This window comes from Erinaceus europaeus, chromosome 1 (genome assembly GCF_950295315.1).
Source record: "Erinaceus europaeus chromosome 1, mEriEur2.1, whole genome shotgun sequence".
In the NCBI taxonomy this organism is placed as follows: domain Eukaryota; kingdom Metazoa; phylum Chordata; class Mammalia; order Eulipotyphla; family Erinaceidae; genus Erinaceus; species Erinaceus europaeus.
The window spans coordinates 108,096,693-108,115,151 of record NC_080162.1 but is presented as its reverse complement, the minus strand read 5'-3'; the positions used below and the strand labels follow the sequence as shown (position 1 = coordinate 108,115,151).

The window sequence follows — 18,459 nt, the reverse complement described above, 5'->3', positions numbered from 1 at the left end:
ACACTATGTTGAATAGTAATGGTGATAGTGGGCAGCCCTGTCTAGTACCTGATCTGAGGGGAAATGCTTCCAGTTTTTCACCATTGAGTATGATGTTGGCTGTAGGTTTGCCCTATATGGACTCCACTATCTTCAGGAATTTCCCATCTATTCCCATTTTTTGTAGTGTTTTGATCATAAAGGGATGTTGTATTTTGTCAAAGGCTTTCTCTTCATCTATTGATATGACCATGTGGTTTTTGGTCTTGCTTTTGTTGATCACATTGATTGATTTACGTATATTAAACCAACCTTGCATGCCTGGGATAAACCCCACTTGGTCATGATGAATAATCTTTTTGATATACTGCTGTATCCGGTTGGCTAGAATTTTGTTCAATATTTTCGCATCTATGTTCATCAGAGATATTGGTCTGTAGTTTTCTTTTTTGGTTGTGTCCCTGTCTGCTTTTGGTATCAGGGTGATGTTGGCTTCATAGAAGCTGGCAGGGAGTATTCCAGTTTCTTCAATCTTCTGGAAGACTTTTAAAAGTAGAGGTATTAGTTCTTCTTTGAAAGTTTTGTAGAATTCATTTGTAAAACCATCTGGTCCAGGACTTTTATTTTTGGGAAGATTTTTGATAACTGTTTCAATTTCATTAGCTGTGATGGGCCTGTTCATGTTATCCACTTCCTCTTTACTTAGTTTTGGAAGTTGGTAGGTATCTAGGAAATCATTCATTTCTTCCAGGTTCTCTAGCTTGGTGGCATATAGTTGTTCATAGAAGCCTGATATGTTGAATTTCTGCAGTGTCTGTTGTGATATCTACTCTTTTGTTTACTATCCGATTTATTTGGGTCTTCTTCCTTTTTTGTTTTGTGAGTCTTGCTAAAGGTTTGTCAATTTTGTTCACTCTTTCGAAGAACCAACATTTACTTTTGTTGATCTTTTGTATGGTTTTCCTATTCTCAATGTTATTCATTTCTGCCCTAACTTTAGTGATTTCTGTCCTTCAGGTTGCTTTAGGGTTCCTTTGTTCTTCTTCTTCTAGGTCTTTAAGATGTAAAAGCAGGCTGTTGATTTGTGCTTTTTCTTGTTTCCTAATGTGTGCTTCCTTAGCTATAAACTTCCCTCTCAGTACTGCCTTAGCTGTGTCCCAAATATTTTATAGCTTGTGTCTTCATTTTCATTGAACTCTCGAAACATTTTGATTTCTTCCTTGATTTCCTCTTTGACCCAGAAGTTGTTAAGAAGTGTACTGTTGAGCTTCCACATTTTGGCACTGTTACTAATCTTTTGTTGATTGTTAAGTGTTAGTTTAATTCCACTGTGGTCTGAGAAGATGCTTGGGATGATTTCAGTGCTGTTGAATTGGCTGATGCTGTCTTTCTGGCCTAACATATGGTCTATCCTTGAGAATGACCCATGTGGATTTGAGTAAAATGTGTATTCCAGTTTCTTGGGATGAATGACTCTGAAAATGTCCAATAGTTCTAGTTTATCTATCTCTTTATTTAGCTCCCTTATGTCTTTACTGATTTTTTTCCTGGATGATCTGTCAAGTTGAGATAGTGGGGTGTTGAAGTCCCCTACTATGATTGTGTTACTGTTAATATATTGCTGTAGCTCTTTCAGTAGAAGTTTGATGTATTTAGATGGCTTCTCAATGGGTGCATAGATATTAATAATTGTTAAGTCCTCTTGATTGACTGATCCTCTGAGCATTAAATAGTGTCCATTCCTATCTTTTTTAATCTTATCTATTTTAAAGTCTATCATGTCAGATATGAGAATAGCTGTTCCTGCCCTTTTTTGTGGGCTATTGGCTTGTATGATAGTTTTTCATCCTTTCACTTTAAGTCTGTGTTTGTCTTGTTGAGTTAGGTGAGTTTCCTGTAGACAACATATTGTTGGGTTGTGTTTTCTGATCCATCTTCCTACTCTGTGTCTTTTAATCGGTGAATTCAGGCCATTGACATTTATTGATATCAAAGATTGAAGATATTTTAACGCCATTCTTATAGAGTTTTAGAGTGTTTTTATATATGTTCTATTTGTGGTGGTCTGGTTGTTTATAGGAGACTTTTCAGAACTTCTTTCAGGGCAGGCTTGGTGATGGTTGCTTCCTTCAACTGTTGCTTGTCTGAGAAGGTTTTGATGCTTCCATCTAGTCTGAATGACAGTCTAGCAGGATATAGTATTCTTGGCTGAAAGCCTTTCTCACTGAGCACTCGATAGCTATCTTGCCATTCTCTTCTGGCCTGTAGTATTTGTATGGAGAAGTCTGCTGCTAATCTTATGGGTTTTCCTTTGTAGGTGACTCTTTGTTTTTCTCTTGCAGCCTTCAGGATCCTTTCTTTATCCTTATTCCTTTCCATTCTAAGTATGACATGTCTTGGTGTCTTTAGGTCTGGGTTAATTCTGTTTGGGACCCTCTGGGCTTCTTGAATCTTTATGTCTTTGGTGTTGTCTAGACTAGAGAAATTTTCAGCTATTATGGCCTGGAGAATGCTTTCTTCCTCTCCTTCTCTTTCTTCTTCTGGTATGCCAATAATGCGTATATTGTTTCTTTTGAAGTCATCCCATAGGACTCTGTTGTTGTTTTCAGCATCTCTTAATCTCTTTTTGAGATCTCTTACTTCCTTTTTAGTTGTCTCTAATTCATCCTCAATCTTGCTGATTCTGTTTTCAGCCTCATAGATTCTATTCTCTCTGTCCTCTACTGTTTTCTGGAGTTCATCTATTTTGTTGTCCTGCTCTGATACTGTTTTAGCTTGTTCAGCTAGTTGCCTTCTTAGCTCAGCGATTTCAGCTTTCAGCTCTCTAATAACCATGAGATAATTAGAATTTTCTTCCATATTCTCATTTGTTGTTCCTGCATTTCTGTTTACAATTTTTTCAAATTCTTTACTCACTCCTGTTATTATTTCCTTAGCTAATGTTTGGATGTTGAACTCGTTGTTTTGTGCTTCACCCTCTGGAGGACTTTTAGCTGGACTCTTGTCCTGGTTCGATTCTCCAATGTTTTTTCTTGTTGTTTTAACCATTTTATATATTATGTTATGAGTTCCCTTTATCAGTACTTTTCAAATTATTGATTACTATTGCCTGGATTGACTTGTTTCTAAGTAATTTTATTAAAGGGTTTACCGTGGTCGAAGTTAACAGTTTTTTCAATCCCTGAGTTGGAGCTCAGTGGTGTAAAATCCTCTTTTTTTTTTTCTTCCCTGTAGGCTATGGGAGCCTGAGGGCTTTTAAACTGTCAATAGGCTTGTTAGCTTAATCACTGACTCCTGACCAAGAGATAAAGCAGGGTGTGGCAGAGATAATCCAGTGGTTATGCAAAGAGACTTTCACAGCCTCTCAGCTATGCCACCAAGGAATAGGTCTTCTCCTGAGTTTCCCGGTTAGATTTCTGTCCCCTGGTGTCACTCCCTGTTGCTGCTCCAGATTCTGAGGGTAGTAGCAATGGAGACTCAGTTGCACTTGGTGAGTCTCTGGGGAGTCCTTTCCTCCCTTCAGCTGTCCCCTTGTTGTGGAGCAGACTGGAGGTGGTGTCTCCACTGATAAACTGTTGAACTGTTAGCAGTCACTTAATCTCTCCTTAGGCCCCTCTCTCCTCTCTGTCACCAGCCACGCGTGTTTGTACTCACGGGTGATTTACTGGGTTCCTGTGGTCATTCTAGTCCTGTCTTGTTTTGGTCCGGGTGGTCTCTTTTGGTATTCCTAGTTGATCCGGGAGAGGAGAGGAGAGGAGAGGAGAGGAGAGGAGAGGAAAGGAGAGAAAGCGATCTGCTGCTCGTAGCTCCGCCTCCAGATGTGCTCTGACTCACCTTTTCTTTTTTCTTCTCTTTTTCCTTCCCTTCCTTTCCCTTCTTACCCCACCCCTCCCCACCCCTCCTCCCTCCCCTTTCTTTCTTTCATTTATTTATTTTTTAAATTTTTATTTCTAAAAAGGAAAAACTGATAAAAACCATAGGATAAGAGGGGTACAACTCCACACAATTCCTACCACCAGAACTCCATATCCCATCCCTGATAGCCTTCCTGTTCTTTATCCCTCTGAGAGTATGGACCCAAGGTCATTATGGGATGCAGAAGGTGGAAGGTCTGGCTTCTGTAATTGCTTCCTTTATGAACATGGGCATTGACAGGTCGATCCATACTCCCAGCCTGTCTCTCTCGTTCCGTAGTGGGGTGGAGTTTTGGGGAATCGAGGTTCCCGGACACATTGGTGTGGTCGTCCGCCCAGGGAAGTCTGGTTGGCATCATGTTCACATCTGGAACCTGGTGGCTGAAAAAAGAGCTAACATATAAAGCCAAACGAATTGTCGTGAACCTAAAGTTCAGATGAAGTGTTGGGGGGGGGTCTCCGTCTTGTAGATAGTAGGCCTATTTTAGTTATATTCCAAAGAGCCCATGACTATACTAGCTTTTTTCTTTTTTATTTTTCTGAGCCTGACATCTAATGTGCAGGTGGATCCAAGTTATTGTCTGTGGAGATGGTGTCATGGCTGGAAAAAGGACCAGAAAGCTGGATCAGGGAAAAGAGTAGCTCCCAGATATGGAAAATGTGTATAAATATTGTTGACTGTAAACCCCACTGATTTGATGTGATCTGGGGCCCATATTCAGCTTAGGAGCCTATGTGACCTCTGCATCCCTGTAGATCTGAGCTCACATTCTGTGGTCATGAGTAGGAATGTTCCAAGCTGCCCCAATTTCTGAACCCATCTTCCTCAGGTGGAACATAGAATATGTTGTCCAGCCTCCCTTTGGAGGATGGAACATTCTCTACTGTTGTTGATCCACATTGAGGGGAAGGTCCTATGCCTCCCCTTCCTTCCTTCCTTCCTTCCTTCCTTCCTTCCTTCCTCCATTCCTTTCTTCCTTCTTTCCTTCTTTTCTCTTTCTTTCTTTCTTTTTTCCCTATGATTACTACTGGGACTCAGTATCTGCACAGTGAATCCACTGTTCTAGATAGTCAATTTTTCCTTTATTTTAAATTATTTTTTGACAGGATAGAGAGAAACTGAGAGGAGGGGGAGAGAGAAAGAGACAGAGAGATGCCTGCAGCACTGTTTCGTTTGTGAAGCTTACCCCCCTGCAGGTAGGGACTGGGGCTTGAACCCAGGTTCTTTCTCATGTCCTTGCCTTTCTTGGGGATGAGATCAGAATAGGCTTTTAATATTTGTTCAAATAAAGTGTGAAGGAATGAATCTTTTTATTAATTTCAGTGGAAAATGGTCCTTGTTCACAGAAGGAATATTGACTCTTATCTCATGGGGTTGTTGTAAAGATTAAATCAAGGCAAGACTTTTAGGAAGTCACTGAATGAGTAACTGATATTAATACCATTCTTAATAGTAATAATGCTTTTGTCACCAACCTTTTTATCTAGTATGAGCTGCTTTTTTGTGGCTAAGTGTGGACCCACATATATATGTATATATCATTTAAAGTTCATAATATTCCCCCAAATTCAAATAATGTATCAACTCCTTTGTAAAGGAATGTTGTGTTTATTTATTTATTTATTTATTTATTTATTTATTTTTGCCACCAGGGTTCTTGCTGGAGCTTAGTGCCTGTAAAACAACTTCAGTGCTCCCAGTGGCCATTTTTTTCCTCCCTTTCTTACTTATGATAGAGGTATAGAGAAGGAGTAGAGAGGAGGAGAACTGGAGAACTGGGAAGAGAAGGAGGAAAGGATAGAGAAACTGAAGCACTGCATAACCATTCTTGAAGTTCCCACCCCCACCCCCCTCTGCAGGCAGGGTCCAGGGACTTGAACCTGGGTCCCTGCGCATGTTAGTTTGCGCAGTCTACAAGTGTGCCACTCTCCAACCCCCATGAAGAAATCTGTAACATTGATTATTTGATGTTGCTTCACTGTGTGTAAACATATTTAACTCCTTGGATTAAGGTTCATGTCTTACTCTGAAAGCAAAACAAATATTCAAGATAGATTTATTACTTTTTATAGAATAAAAGGGAAACTGCATTTGTTTATCAGAAATGATGCCGGTGTATGAAGCAGCATCAGAAAGACAGCACAAGACTGTTCTCTCTGATTCTGTCTAAGGAGCTTGCCGCAGCCCCCTTGTTATCTTGAAAGGCAGACTACCAGTCATATTTCTCTCTGTGAAACAAACAGAAAAACCTTGTGCTCACTTGGCTCAAATGTCTCATTTACATGTCACTCTGTCCCCCTCTTCTTTCCTTGTTAGCCCCTGACCTTCAGAGTGGCATGACCTAGCTTCAGAGTAATTGCAAACACACATGTACACACACACTCTCTCTTGCATCAAAATCCTTTGGCAAGACTAAGTTCTGATGTGGCTATCAAGATAATCTGGAATAGCCTTGCATCCCATTTAAATGGCATTATCAACTAAAGGAAAAGCCCAAGCCCAAGTACCTGACAACTTTTAGCAGATGCCGGTTTGAGAAGAACTAGCTCACATCCTGCCTAGACCCACACCGATCCAATTAATACTATCTATCTATCTATCTATCTATCTCCATCTCCATCTCCATCTCCATCTCCATCTCCATCTCCATCTCCATCTCCATCTCCATCTCCATCTCCATCTCCATCTATCTATCTATATAGAAAAGGCACAGTGGGAGCTAGGAGGTGTCACACCTGGTTTAGCATATGTAGTACTAGGCGCAACGATAAGCGCAAACATTGGGTTTGAGCTGTTCTCCCCCTACACGTGCAGTGGGGAAGCTTCACAAGTAGTGAAGCAGGTCTGCAGGTGTCCATCTTTCCCTCGCCTTCATTCACTCACTTTCTTTCTCTCTCCCATCTCCTCTCAATTTCTCTCGTCCTATCCAATAAAATGGGGCGGGGAGGAAACTGGCTACCAGGAAGTGGATTCATAGCGCAGGCACTTCTTCTTCTTCTAGCGTTTGCCCTTCTTCCGTAGCCAGTCAACAGCGTCAGGTTGAGCCTGATGTAAAGTTTCGAGACCTCCTTTGAATCTGGAGAGGTGGCAGTCGTTGACTATGTGGGTCATAGTCTGTCTGTAGCCGCAGGGGCAGTTCGGGTCGTCTCTGGCTCCCCAGCGCAGGCACTGAGCCTCAGGGACTGAAAGCAAAAAAAAAAAAAAAAAAAAAGTCAAGGACCTGGGTGACAGAATCAACCAAAAGTGTCAACAAGCTGCCTGGTAGCAAGGGCAAGGTGAAATGCACCACATATGCTCATATTGATTGTCTGAGTTGCGAACTGTCTAGAAACTAAATTCAAGGAATCCCTACCATGTGGGTCCCTGAAAGGGGAGAGTATAGGGAGCCAGGTACACAGAAAAAACATTCCTGCAATTTCTCCAGATTTTCTCTCGACTTCATAAAAGCTAAAAAGGCATTGTTAGATAATTTTTTTTAATTTATTCATTATTTGTTTTAATGAGAGAGATTCCCCTGGAGCTATCCTTCAGTCCTCTCTATCCCATGTCACAGACCCTCCTGTAGACACCGAGTAGTCTGTTCTCTGGATAAACATGCCTATTCTGGAAATATAGATTCAAAAATCTCATAATATGTGGTCACTGTGGCTACTGTGTTTCACTCCCATGATGTGTTTTCAATGTTCATCAACATTGTAGCATGTATTTGGTACATTATTTCTTTTTATGTCTGAAGAACACATCAGCTTTTGTCTTTTCATTCACCTATTGATACATATTTGGGTTGCTTCCATCTTTTGGCTATTATGGCTAATGCTTCTATGAAGGATTATGATTTAGTTTTTTAATTGCTTGTTATTATTATTTACCAGAGCACCACTCAGCTATGGCTTATGGTAGTATAGAGGATTGAACCTGGGACTTTGAAGTCCCAGGCGTGAGAGTCTCTTTGTAGAACCCTTATGCCATTTTCTCTCAGGAAAAAAAATCAGAATTTAGGTTTTTTAAAAAAATTTATTCACTTAAGATTTTAATTCATGTCATCAGTTCTACTGCTTGTTTGAATATGTCTTATATATTTCTTTACTTATTGGCTACAAGGCCTCATTCATGTGTGATTCCACAATGCTAGTACTGACTTTTTAATTCTTTTCCATTTCAGACAGAGTACAGAAGCAGGAGTAGTGAGGAGCAGCTAGCTTCTGGGTTGTTTTTATTCAATTGTTTAAGGTTCACAAATCTTTTACTGCATCAATCATGAAAAGTCCACCCACATTTTCATAGTCTTAATTTTTAAAATTTATTCACTGTATCATTATTTATTTATTGTTAGAGCTCAGCGCCTGCATGACTACACTGTTTCCCAGTGGCCATTTTTTCTTTTTTCTTTTTTTGACAGGGGGAAAGAGACAGAGAGATATAGAGTAGGAGAGAAAGAGAGAAAGACATGCCTACAGGGAGCAATAGGGACTTGAATCTGAACTCTCCTGGATAAGCCACCACCTGGCCCCCCTTATTTTATTTTTATTTCAGTCTGTCATCTATCCAAACTTTATTTTGTAGTATATGAGAATTAGGAGAATTCGTATAGGAGAATTAATCCCGTAGCCCCCCTTTGTGAGCCACCTCCTGGTCCCTTATCAGTTTTAAAGTCTTAGTTGAAGGCATACTACCTGTATTAATAGAATTCTCCTGCATAAGAACTTGGCTTTAAATGTAATTTTGATTTCAGTGCAAGGGGAGTACAGATGGTGGGTACTTTAAATTTTATTAGAAAATTAAGGGAGTTTTTTTTTTCTTCTCTTCGATTATTGATTAGTTGGGCATTTTACTATTCTGAGATAATTTTGGTGATTTATAGTTTTCTCTAAAAATTGTATTGAACTTTTCAAATTTCTTTTCTTTTTCTACCTTTCCTTCTTTCCTTTTCTTCCTTTCCTTTTCTTTATTCCTTTCCTTTCCTTTTTTAAAAAATTCTTATTTATAAAAAGAAAACACTGACAAAAACCATAGGATAAGAGGGGTACAACTCCATACAGTTCCCACCACCAGATTCCATCCCATTCCCTGACAGCTTTCCTATTCTTTATCCCTCTGGGAGTATGGACCCAGAGTCATTATGGGGTGCAGAAGGTGGAAGGTCTGGCTTCTGTAATTACTTCCTTGATGAACATAGGCATTGACAGGTCGATCCATACTCTCAGCCTGTCTCTCTTGTTTCGTAGTGGGGCGGGGTTTTGGGGAAGCGAGGTTCCCGGACACATTGGTGGGGTTGTCTGCCCAGGGAAGTCTGGTTGGCATCATGTTCACATCTGGAACCTGGTGGCTGATAAAAGAGCTAACATATAAAGCCAAACGAATTGTCGTGAACCTAAAGTTCAGATGAAGAGTTGGGGGTCTCCGTCTTGTAGACAGTTAATAGGCCTATTTTAGTTATTCCAAAGAGCCCATGACTATACTAGCGTTTTCTCTTTCTTTCTTTCTTTCTTTCTTTCTTTCTTTCTTTCTTTTTTTTTTCTGAGCCTGACATCTAATGTGCAGATGGATCCAAGTTATTGTCTGTGGAAATGGTGTCATGGCTGGAAAAAGGACCAGAAAGCTGGATCAGGGAAAAGAGTAGCTCCCAGATATGGGAAAGTTGTATAAATATTGTTGACTGTAAACCCCACTGATTTGATGTGATCTGGGGCCCATATTTAGCTTAGGAGCCTATGTGACCTCTGCATCCCTGTAGATCTGAGCTCACATTCTGTGGTCATGAGTAGGAACATTTCATGCTGCCCCAATTTCTGGACCTATCTTCCTCAGGTGGAACATAGAGTATATTGTCCAGCCTCCCTTTGAAGGATGGAGCATTCTTTACCGTTGTTGATCCACGTTGAGAGCAAGGTCCTATGGGGGCCCACAAAGGGGTCTATTGTGTTGTTCCTGATAGAGATGACCAGTAAAAATGAAGAGAGGAATTTATTTGAGGTCTAGGCCCATCATGTTTGTTTGGGAATCTCAGGACTCCCTGAGTAGGGCCCCAGCTGATGGGGTGGCCTGAGAGTAACTAAAGAGTCATCGTTAAAGTATGTCAGTCTCTTGCCCTTATTCAGATTTTGCAGCCCTTATTTTGGTAAGGTTAGTTTTGGAGTGACTGAGAGAAGTATAATAGGAAGTAGGTGAGGAGGGTATCTACTTCTAAGTAGACACTATATCATTATGAACTTGATGGTGTCTTTTTAGGTCTTTCTACTTGCTTGCTGCATATACTGACTTACAGCAGACTATTATACAATTTTGCTTTTAGGTATGTATTTTGCCCTAATTTATGGATTCATGTGAACATATGCCCTATCTTATAGGACCTGGTCTATATCTAGGATTTGGGACTTTGTTAGGAAGTGAACCACCTGAAATGGAATTAGAGAATCCTATGAAAGGGAAGGTCTCACATGAGTAATAAGGCTGAAGGGTTGACATTCCACACCTGACATCTCTAGACACAGTCTGAAGTGAAGTATGCCAAGGTGGTAATTGTTGCGTTGATTATTTTGGAATCAGCAGATGCAATATCATTTGGTATGAATTGAGAGAAGCATGCTGGAAAGTGAGCCCTAGCCTAGAGGTTCCAGGACTGGGGGAAATATAGAGGAATTGGGAGGTTCCTGCTGTCTTAGGTTTTAAGAAGGCAATAGATAGTTATTACTATAATTAAATTATTTGGCAATTGGGTTAACTTTGAAAATCCCATTGTTAGAATTTGCTGTATCATACAAAACATTGCCATAATTTATGTCCTTTGACATTATTTGTATATAGCTGTGTCTTATAGAGTAATACCACCGGTTGCTTCTGTTCTCCCTAGTCTAAGCTTTTAAGAGAGTCAACATTTCAAAGACTCAGCCTATGGTCTGTGCATTAAAGAGTTTGAGACATTCAATTTCCCTCTCTCATATTAATTAAGTAGTGATTTATATGACTACAAGTTAATAGGAGTGTACATAAACACCATTCCCACCACCAAAAGACTATCACATCCCATCCTCCCCCTTCCCCCTCTGCACCCACCTCAGTGAAGCTGAACATCCACCTTTACCCTCAACCCAGACAGGGAAGAGGCCCTGATTGGTCAGGTATTCTGTCACTCAAATACAGCTCCAGCTCCCTTCAAAAAGAAAAGGAAAAGAAAAAACAAAAAGGCTTGGAATGACACCCCTGCTGAGCCAGGAATCTGGGTAAAGAAAATAGCTACATAGGAAGCTCACTAGGAGTAGGTGACCAGCCAGTGGAGGGGCTGGTTCTGGGGGGGTGGGGGGGGGAAGGGTGAGTTCAGAAATAGTCAAGCCAGGAGTCCCTGGTAGTGCAGTTAAGCACATGTGGCGAGAAGCAAAGCAAGGACCAGCCTAAGGATGGTTCCAGCCCCTGGCTCTCCACCTGCAGGGGAGTCACTTCACAGGCAGTGAAGCAGGTCTGCAGGTGTCTTTCTCTCCCCCTCTCTGCCCCCTCCTCTCTCCATTTCTCTCTGTCCTAACAACGACGACATCAATAACAACAAAAATAACTACAACAACAATAAAAAAGGGCAACAAAAGGGAAAATAAATAAAGAAAAGAAAAAAAAAAGAAATAGTCAAGCCAAAGATTTTCCTTTCTTTGTCCTTTTGGCCTGTTTTCCAGCCCAAAAGTGGGTTATAGGGCTCTTTTTTGGTGTCACCCTGACTGCCCCTTATTCATCCTTTCCACCGAAGGCCCATATCCTAGCCTCTCCATAGAATCCCAGATTGTAAGCTGCATCTTTTTGGAGCTTACACCAGGTGTTGTCTCCAAGTCACCATCTTGTCTTTGCTCCCTTCCTTTCCTTTTATTTCCTTCTCTTTCTTCCTCTTTCTTTCTTTCTTTCTTTCTTCCTCTTTCTTATTTCTTTTTTAAAAATTTTTAAAACTTATTTATTTTCCCTTTTGTTGCCCTTGTTGTTTATTGTTGTAGTTGTTATTATTTTTGTTGTCATTGACATCATTGTTGTTGGATAGGACAGAGAGAAATGGAGAGAGGAGGGGAAGACAAAGGGGGAGAGAAAGATAGACACCTGCAGACCTGTCTCACCGCCTGTGAAGCAATGCCCCTGCAGGTGGGGAGCCGAGGGCTCGAACTGGGATCCTTATGCCAGTCCTTGCGCTTCACGCCATGTGCGCTTAACCTGCTGTGCTACCACCCAACTCCCTTTTTTCTTGATAGCGAATCACTTTACTGGGGGAAATAATAACCCATAATGCAGTTGTTACATGAATACAATTTCTTATCTCCTCATGATAGGTATCTATACAACATTCCCATGTTCAATTTAAGTCCATCATCATATGCTAAGTCCCCTATACCTTCTGAACCCTCTCAGCACTCACTGTAGAGTCTGTTGCAGTAGACAACACCTATGCAGTGTTTCACCCCATATTTTCCCTTTCTTTCTACTTGTTTTCTTTTAAGTTCACCTATTGGGAGATTATCTGGTATTCATCCTTTTCCTTTCAACTTATCTTACTTAACATGACTCCTTTAAGATTCATCCAAGCTGTGTCAAAGGAGATTACTTCATTTCTTACAGCTGAGTAGTAGTATTCCACAGTGTTCTAAATAACTCATCAGCTGTTGGGCATCTGGGTTACTTTCAAATGTGGGCTATTACAAATAGTTTTGCTATAAATATAATTGCACATAGATCTGCTTGGATAGATGTTTTTGTGTTCTTTGGCTGTGCCTGCTGGATAATCGTAGTTTCATTTCTAGTATTCCAAGGAATCTACAGGGTATATTCCACAGGTGTTAGACCAATTTACAAATTTCCATCCTTTCTTTCTTTTTTATAAATATATCTATTTTAATTTTTTATTATCTTTATTTATTGGATAGAGACAGCCAGAAATCAAGAGGGAGGGGTGATGAGAGAGAGACAGAGAGACACCTGCAGCCCTGCTTCACCACTTGTAAAGCTTTCCCCCTGCAGGTAGGGACTGGGGGCTTGGACCCACGTCCTTGAGCATTGTAATACATGTGCTCAACCAGGTGTGCCACCACCCAGCCCCTATAAATATATCTTTAATTATCTTTGTTTATTGGATAGAGACAGCCAGAAATCAAGAGGGTAGGGGGAGATAGAGATGGAGAAAGAGAGACACCTGCAGCCCTGCTTCACCACTCACAAAACTTTCCCCCTGCAAGTGGGGACCAGAGGCTCAAACCCAGGTCCTTGCTCATTGTAACATGTGCACTCAACCAGGTATGCCACGATCTGGCCCCTCTTTCTTTCTTTTTTTATTTCCACCAGGATTATTGCTGGGGTTCGGTGCCTGCACTACAAATCCACTTCTCTCGGTGGCCATTTTTTCCTTTTTCTTTCTTTTTTTTATTTGATCATACAGAGAGAAATAGAGAGGAGAGGGGAAGACAGAGAGGGAGAAAGCAGGTCCTGTAGACTTACTTCACTATTTTTGAAGCCCCTCCCCCCACCCCCTCAGGTTGGGAGCAAGGGCTTGAACCTGGGTCCTTATGCTTGATAATGTGTGTAACCAGTTGTGCCACTGCCCTGTCCCCAGTATACAAATTTCTTTTTTTCTTTCTTTCTTTTTTTGCCTCCAGGGTTATTGCTGGGGCGTGGTGCTTGCACTGGAGGCCATTTTTTCCATTTTGTTGCCTTTGCCATTATTATTATTGTTGCCATTTCTGTTGTTGTTGGATAGGACAGAGGAATCAAGAGAGGAGGGTAAGACAGAGAGGGGAAGAGAAAGACAGATAACTGCAGACCTACTTCACCACCTGTGAAGCTGCCCCCTTGCAGGTGGGGAGCCAGGGCCTGGAACTGGGATCCTTCTGCTGGTCAGTTGTTGAGCTTTGCACCATGTGTGCTTAACCTGCTGCACTACCGCCCAAGCCCCACATTTCTTTTTCTTGTTCATAAAAAGGAAACACTGACAAAAACCATATGATAAGAGGGGTACAACTCCACACAATTCCCACCCCCAGAACTCCATATCCAATGTTCTCCCTTGATAGCTTCCCTGTTCTTTATCCTTTTGGGAGCATGGACCCAGGATCATTATGGGGTACAGAAGGTGGAAAGTCTGGCTTCTGTAATTGTTTCCCCACTGAAGATGGGCATTGACAGGTCCATTCATACTCCCAGGCTGTCTCTCTCTTTCCCTAGTTGGGCAGGGCTCTGGGGAGGTGGGGCTCCAGGACACATGGTGGGGTCATCTGCCCAGGGAAGTCAGGTTGGCATCATGGTATTATCTGGAACATGATGGCTGAAAAAGAGTTAAGATATAAAGCAGAAAAAATTATTGACTAATCATGAATCTAACTGTAAACCCCACCAGTTTGATCTGGAGCCCATATTCAGCACAGGAACCTATATAAACCTCTGCATCCCTGTAGAGATTCTGTGGTCACAGCTAGGGACATTCCAGGCTGTACTCATTTCAGGACCCATCTCCTCGGGTAGTAGGTAGAGTATGTCTTCACATCAGAATGTTTCTTTAAAAATTGGCCCTAAATACAGGATTGGATTGGTGTCTGATCATGTCACCTAACATTTTTGGCTGACTTTCAAAGTGGTTTAGGACTGAAGAAGAATAGGCCCATGAAAGGGACAGGAGGAACCATCTCTCTCAACCATTCTAATCTGTGCATCTCTCTTTAAGGATCTTGTGAAACTTTCATCTCCAGAGAAGTATAGACAAATGCACATCTACTCATGTACACAGACTCCCACTCCAGGCAGGCCTATTAAGTTGGTGGGCCTTTCGCAGTAAGAGCCTTTGCAGTAAGGTTCTGGTAGTTTACACCTCCACCGTCTCAACATCATCTTGTGCTGTGCCAAACCCTACACATCTGCTCACCCCAGCTCACCTCTTCTGAATCTCTGCCCACAGTGGAGGTAGTGGCAGTGGTACCAGTTGATCTGGGAGCCAGTTACACTGCAGATTTCAGGTGTGTGGAAACTGATCACCTTTCACTGTTGTTCCAAGGACTAGAATGGCTTCCTGGACAGCACAGGTTTCATTGAGTGTTCATAGGATAGATAACCTGTTCGTGACCCCACTGGAGGAGAAAGAACCTCCTTTCCTCACAGCCACAAAAGTTGGCCCTGCAGAAAGTCTAAAGGGAATGCTTCCAGAAGTGCACTGGTTGAGAATGAAACTGCCAGCCTCCAACAGCAGCCTGCCTAAGACTTTTTGATCTTCCTCTTAACCATCACCCTCTTGCTATTATTCTACCCTGTGGCCTACTTAGTGGTCAACTTCTCCCCAGGAGGTCCTCTTTCATGATTTCCCAAGTTACTCCCTTCAGCTTGTATGTGATATTCAGAACCATTTCCTGTTGGGTAATGTGTGGGGCCTACATGGGGCAGAACATGCCTACCAGTTCTGCTTCCTTCTGTTCCCATTCAATGGTGTCCTCTCTTCTGTAGATTCTGGTTGCGACTCAGTCACAGACACTGAGACTGAAGACGAGAAAGCGCCTCCCTACTTGAAGCAGCAGAGCCTGCCACAGGAGACTCCATCTAGGAACCTGATGGTGGTGCAGCCAGACCGCATTCGATGTGGGGTAAGTGCTCCAGGGGCCCGTGAGTCCAGGTGGGAACATGGGCTTATCAGTAGATGCACAGTAGGTGTTTGCTGTTGTACTTCACTGTGATCCTTGCCTTCCCCTAGAGCTTCCCTGGTACATTAGCTACCCTGGGAGCCCCAGCACCTAGACTGTAAGTTCTTTAGACAGAGGTCTAAGATTTCTAATTCATGGATCAAAAACAAAGAACATGTGGGAGGCTAGCAGAGTTAGCATCACTAGATGCTTATGATAAGTGCCCAGTGGGCATGCAGCCCTAGAGTTAGAGGCTTGGATCTGATCTTTCCAGCCTTGATTTGTGGGGGGAAGGCAATCTAGAGAACACTGAGATCTTGTCTGTCACTTGGCCATGACATAGTCTAGATGAGTACCTTGAGGTTTTGTGGTTGAAATGTGGTGGCCAGGGAATATGGACTTAGTTCACAGGGTTGGGACATAGGTGAACAGGTGACTTGAATATTCTAGCTAAACCAGACTCTCTCAATGGGGTGCTGCAGTCTGCTACTTTGGGCTAGGATGCATTCAGACACATGCTTGATTTACACAACAACAATAGTAAAAAAATAAATAAAGATGTAAACTAGGAATACCAAAGGAGAACACCTGGGACCGAAACAAGACAGGTCTAGAACGACTTCAGGAACCCACCAAATCACCGGTGAGTGCAAACACGTGTGGCTGGTGGACAGAGAGGAACCTAAGAAGAGACTAAGTGGCTGGTAACAATCCAGCAGTTTATCAGTTGAGACACCACCTCCAGTCTGTTCCACCAACAAGGGGACGGCTGAAGGGAGGAGAGGACTCCTCTGAGATTCACCAAGTGCAACTCTGAGTCTCCATTGCTACTGCCCTCAGAATCTGGACCAGCGGCAGGGAGGCCTTGTGCTGACACCAGGGGACAGAGAACTAACCAGGAAACTCAGGAGAAGACCTATACCTCGGTGGCATAATGATGGGACTGTGAAAGTCTCTTTACATAACCACTAGATTATTATCTCTGCCATAGCCTGCTTTATCTCTGGGTCACCAGTCAGTGATTAAGATAAGAAGACTAATTATTGTTTAAAAGCCCTCAGGCTTCCATAGCCTACAGGGAAGAAAAAGAACAAAAGAGGATTTTAAGCCACTGAGCTCCAAATCAGGGATTAAAATACTATTGAAACAACTGTTAACTTCCACAACTGTGAACTCTTTAATTACCTTACTTAGACACAAGTCAATCCAGGCAAGAGTGATCAGTAACTTGAAAAGTACTGAGAGAGGAACCTCAGAACATAATATATAAAATGGTTACACCAACAAGAAGAAATATTGGCGAAATGAACCAGGACAAGAATCCAGCAAAAAGCCCCCCAAAGGGTGAAACACAAAATAATGAGGTCAACATCCAAACACTAGTTAAGCAAATAATCACAGGAGTGAATAAAGAGTTTGAAAGAATTGTCATCAGAAACGCAGAAACAACGAATGAGACTCTGGAAGAAAACACTAATTATCTCAGTGTTATTAGAGAGCTGAAAGCTGAAATAGCTGAGCTAAGAATACAACTAGCTGAACAAGCTAAAACAGCATTTGAAAAGGGTAACAAAATAGATGAACTCCAGAAAACAGTAGAGGGCAGAGAGAATAGAATCAGTGAGGCTGAAGATAGAATTAGAAAGATCGAGGATGAATTAGAGACAACTAAAAAAAAAGTAAGAGATCTCAAAAAAAGATTAAGGCATACTGAAAACAACAACAGAGACCTATGGGATGACTTCAAAAGAAACAATATACGCATTATTGGCTTACCAGAGGAAGGAAGAGAGGGAGAGGAAGAAAGCACTCTTCAGGACATAATAGCTGACAACTTCTCTACTCTAGACAACATCAAAGACATAAAGGTTCAAGAAGCCCAGAGGGTCCCAAACAGAATTAACCCAGACTTAAAGACACCAAGACATGTCATACTTAGAATGGAAAGGAATAAGGATAAAGAAAGGATCCTGAAGGCTGCAAGAGAAAAACAAAGAGTCACCTACAAAGGAAAACCTGTAAGATGAGCAGCAGACTTCTCCACACAAACACTACAGGAGTAGAATGCAGAAGAGAATGGCAAGTTATCTATCAAGTGCTCAATGAGAAAGGCTTTCAATGAAGACTACTGTATCCTGCTAGACTGTCATTCAGACTAGATGGAGGCATGAAAACCTTCTCAGACAAGCAACAGTTGAAAGAATCAACTATCATCAAGCGTGCCCTTAAAGACGTTCTGAAAGGTCTCCTATAAACAGTCAGACCACCATAAATAGGCCATATATCAGAAAACTCTAAAAATCTACAAAATAAAGATGTGACAGCTTCCTTTAAATCAAGATCTGATGACACCAAACTAAGATGACACACAACACTTTTAAATGGACATGCATCCCCTAATTCACTGGTTTCCATCATTTCCTTTTTTTAAAAATTTATTTCTTTATTGGGGAATTAATGCTTTACATTCAACAGTAAATACAATAGTTTGTACATGCATAACATTCCCCAGTTTCCCATTTAACAATACAACCCCCACTATGTCATTTATCATCCTTCATGGAACTGTATTCTCCCCACCCACCCACTCCCACCCCAGAGTCTTTTACTTGGGTGCAATATGCCAATTCCATTTCAGGTTCGACTTGTGTTTTCTTTTCTGATCTTCTTTTTCAACTTCTGCCTGAGACTGAGATCATCCCATATTCATCCATCTGTTTCTGACTTATTTCACTCAACATGATTTTTTCAAGGTCCATCCAAGATCGGCTGAAGTCACCATTTTTTACAGCTGAGTAGTATTCCATTGTGTATATACATCACAACTTGCTCAGCCACTCATCTGTTGTTGGACACCTGGGTTGCTTCCAAGTTTTGGCTATTACAAATTGTGCTGCCAAGAACATATGTGTACAGAGATCTTTTTGGATGGATGTGTTGAGTTCCT

At 41.6% G+C, this 18,459-nt stretch overlaps 1 protein-coding gene across 1 annotated transcript in view; it reads left to right on the top strand.

Moving 5' to 3' along the window:
- The window catches only part of PIK3AP1 (phosphoinositide-3-kinase adaptor protein 1), a 217,479-nt gene that overhangs the window by 92,340 nt on the left and 106,680 nt on the right, over positions 1-18,459 (top strand). Inside the window, exon 3 of the mRNA XM_060192851.1 lies at positions 15,340-15,476. Within this exon, the coding sequence (XP_060048834.1) occupies positions 15,340-15,476 (137 nt within the window). The remainder of the gene's footprint in view (positions 1-15,339; positions 15,477-18,459) is intronic.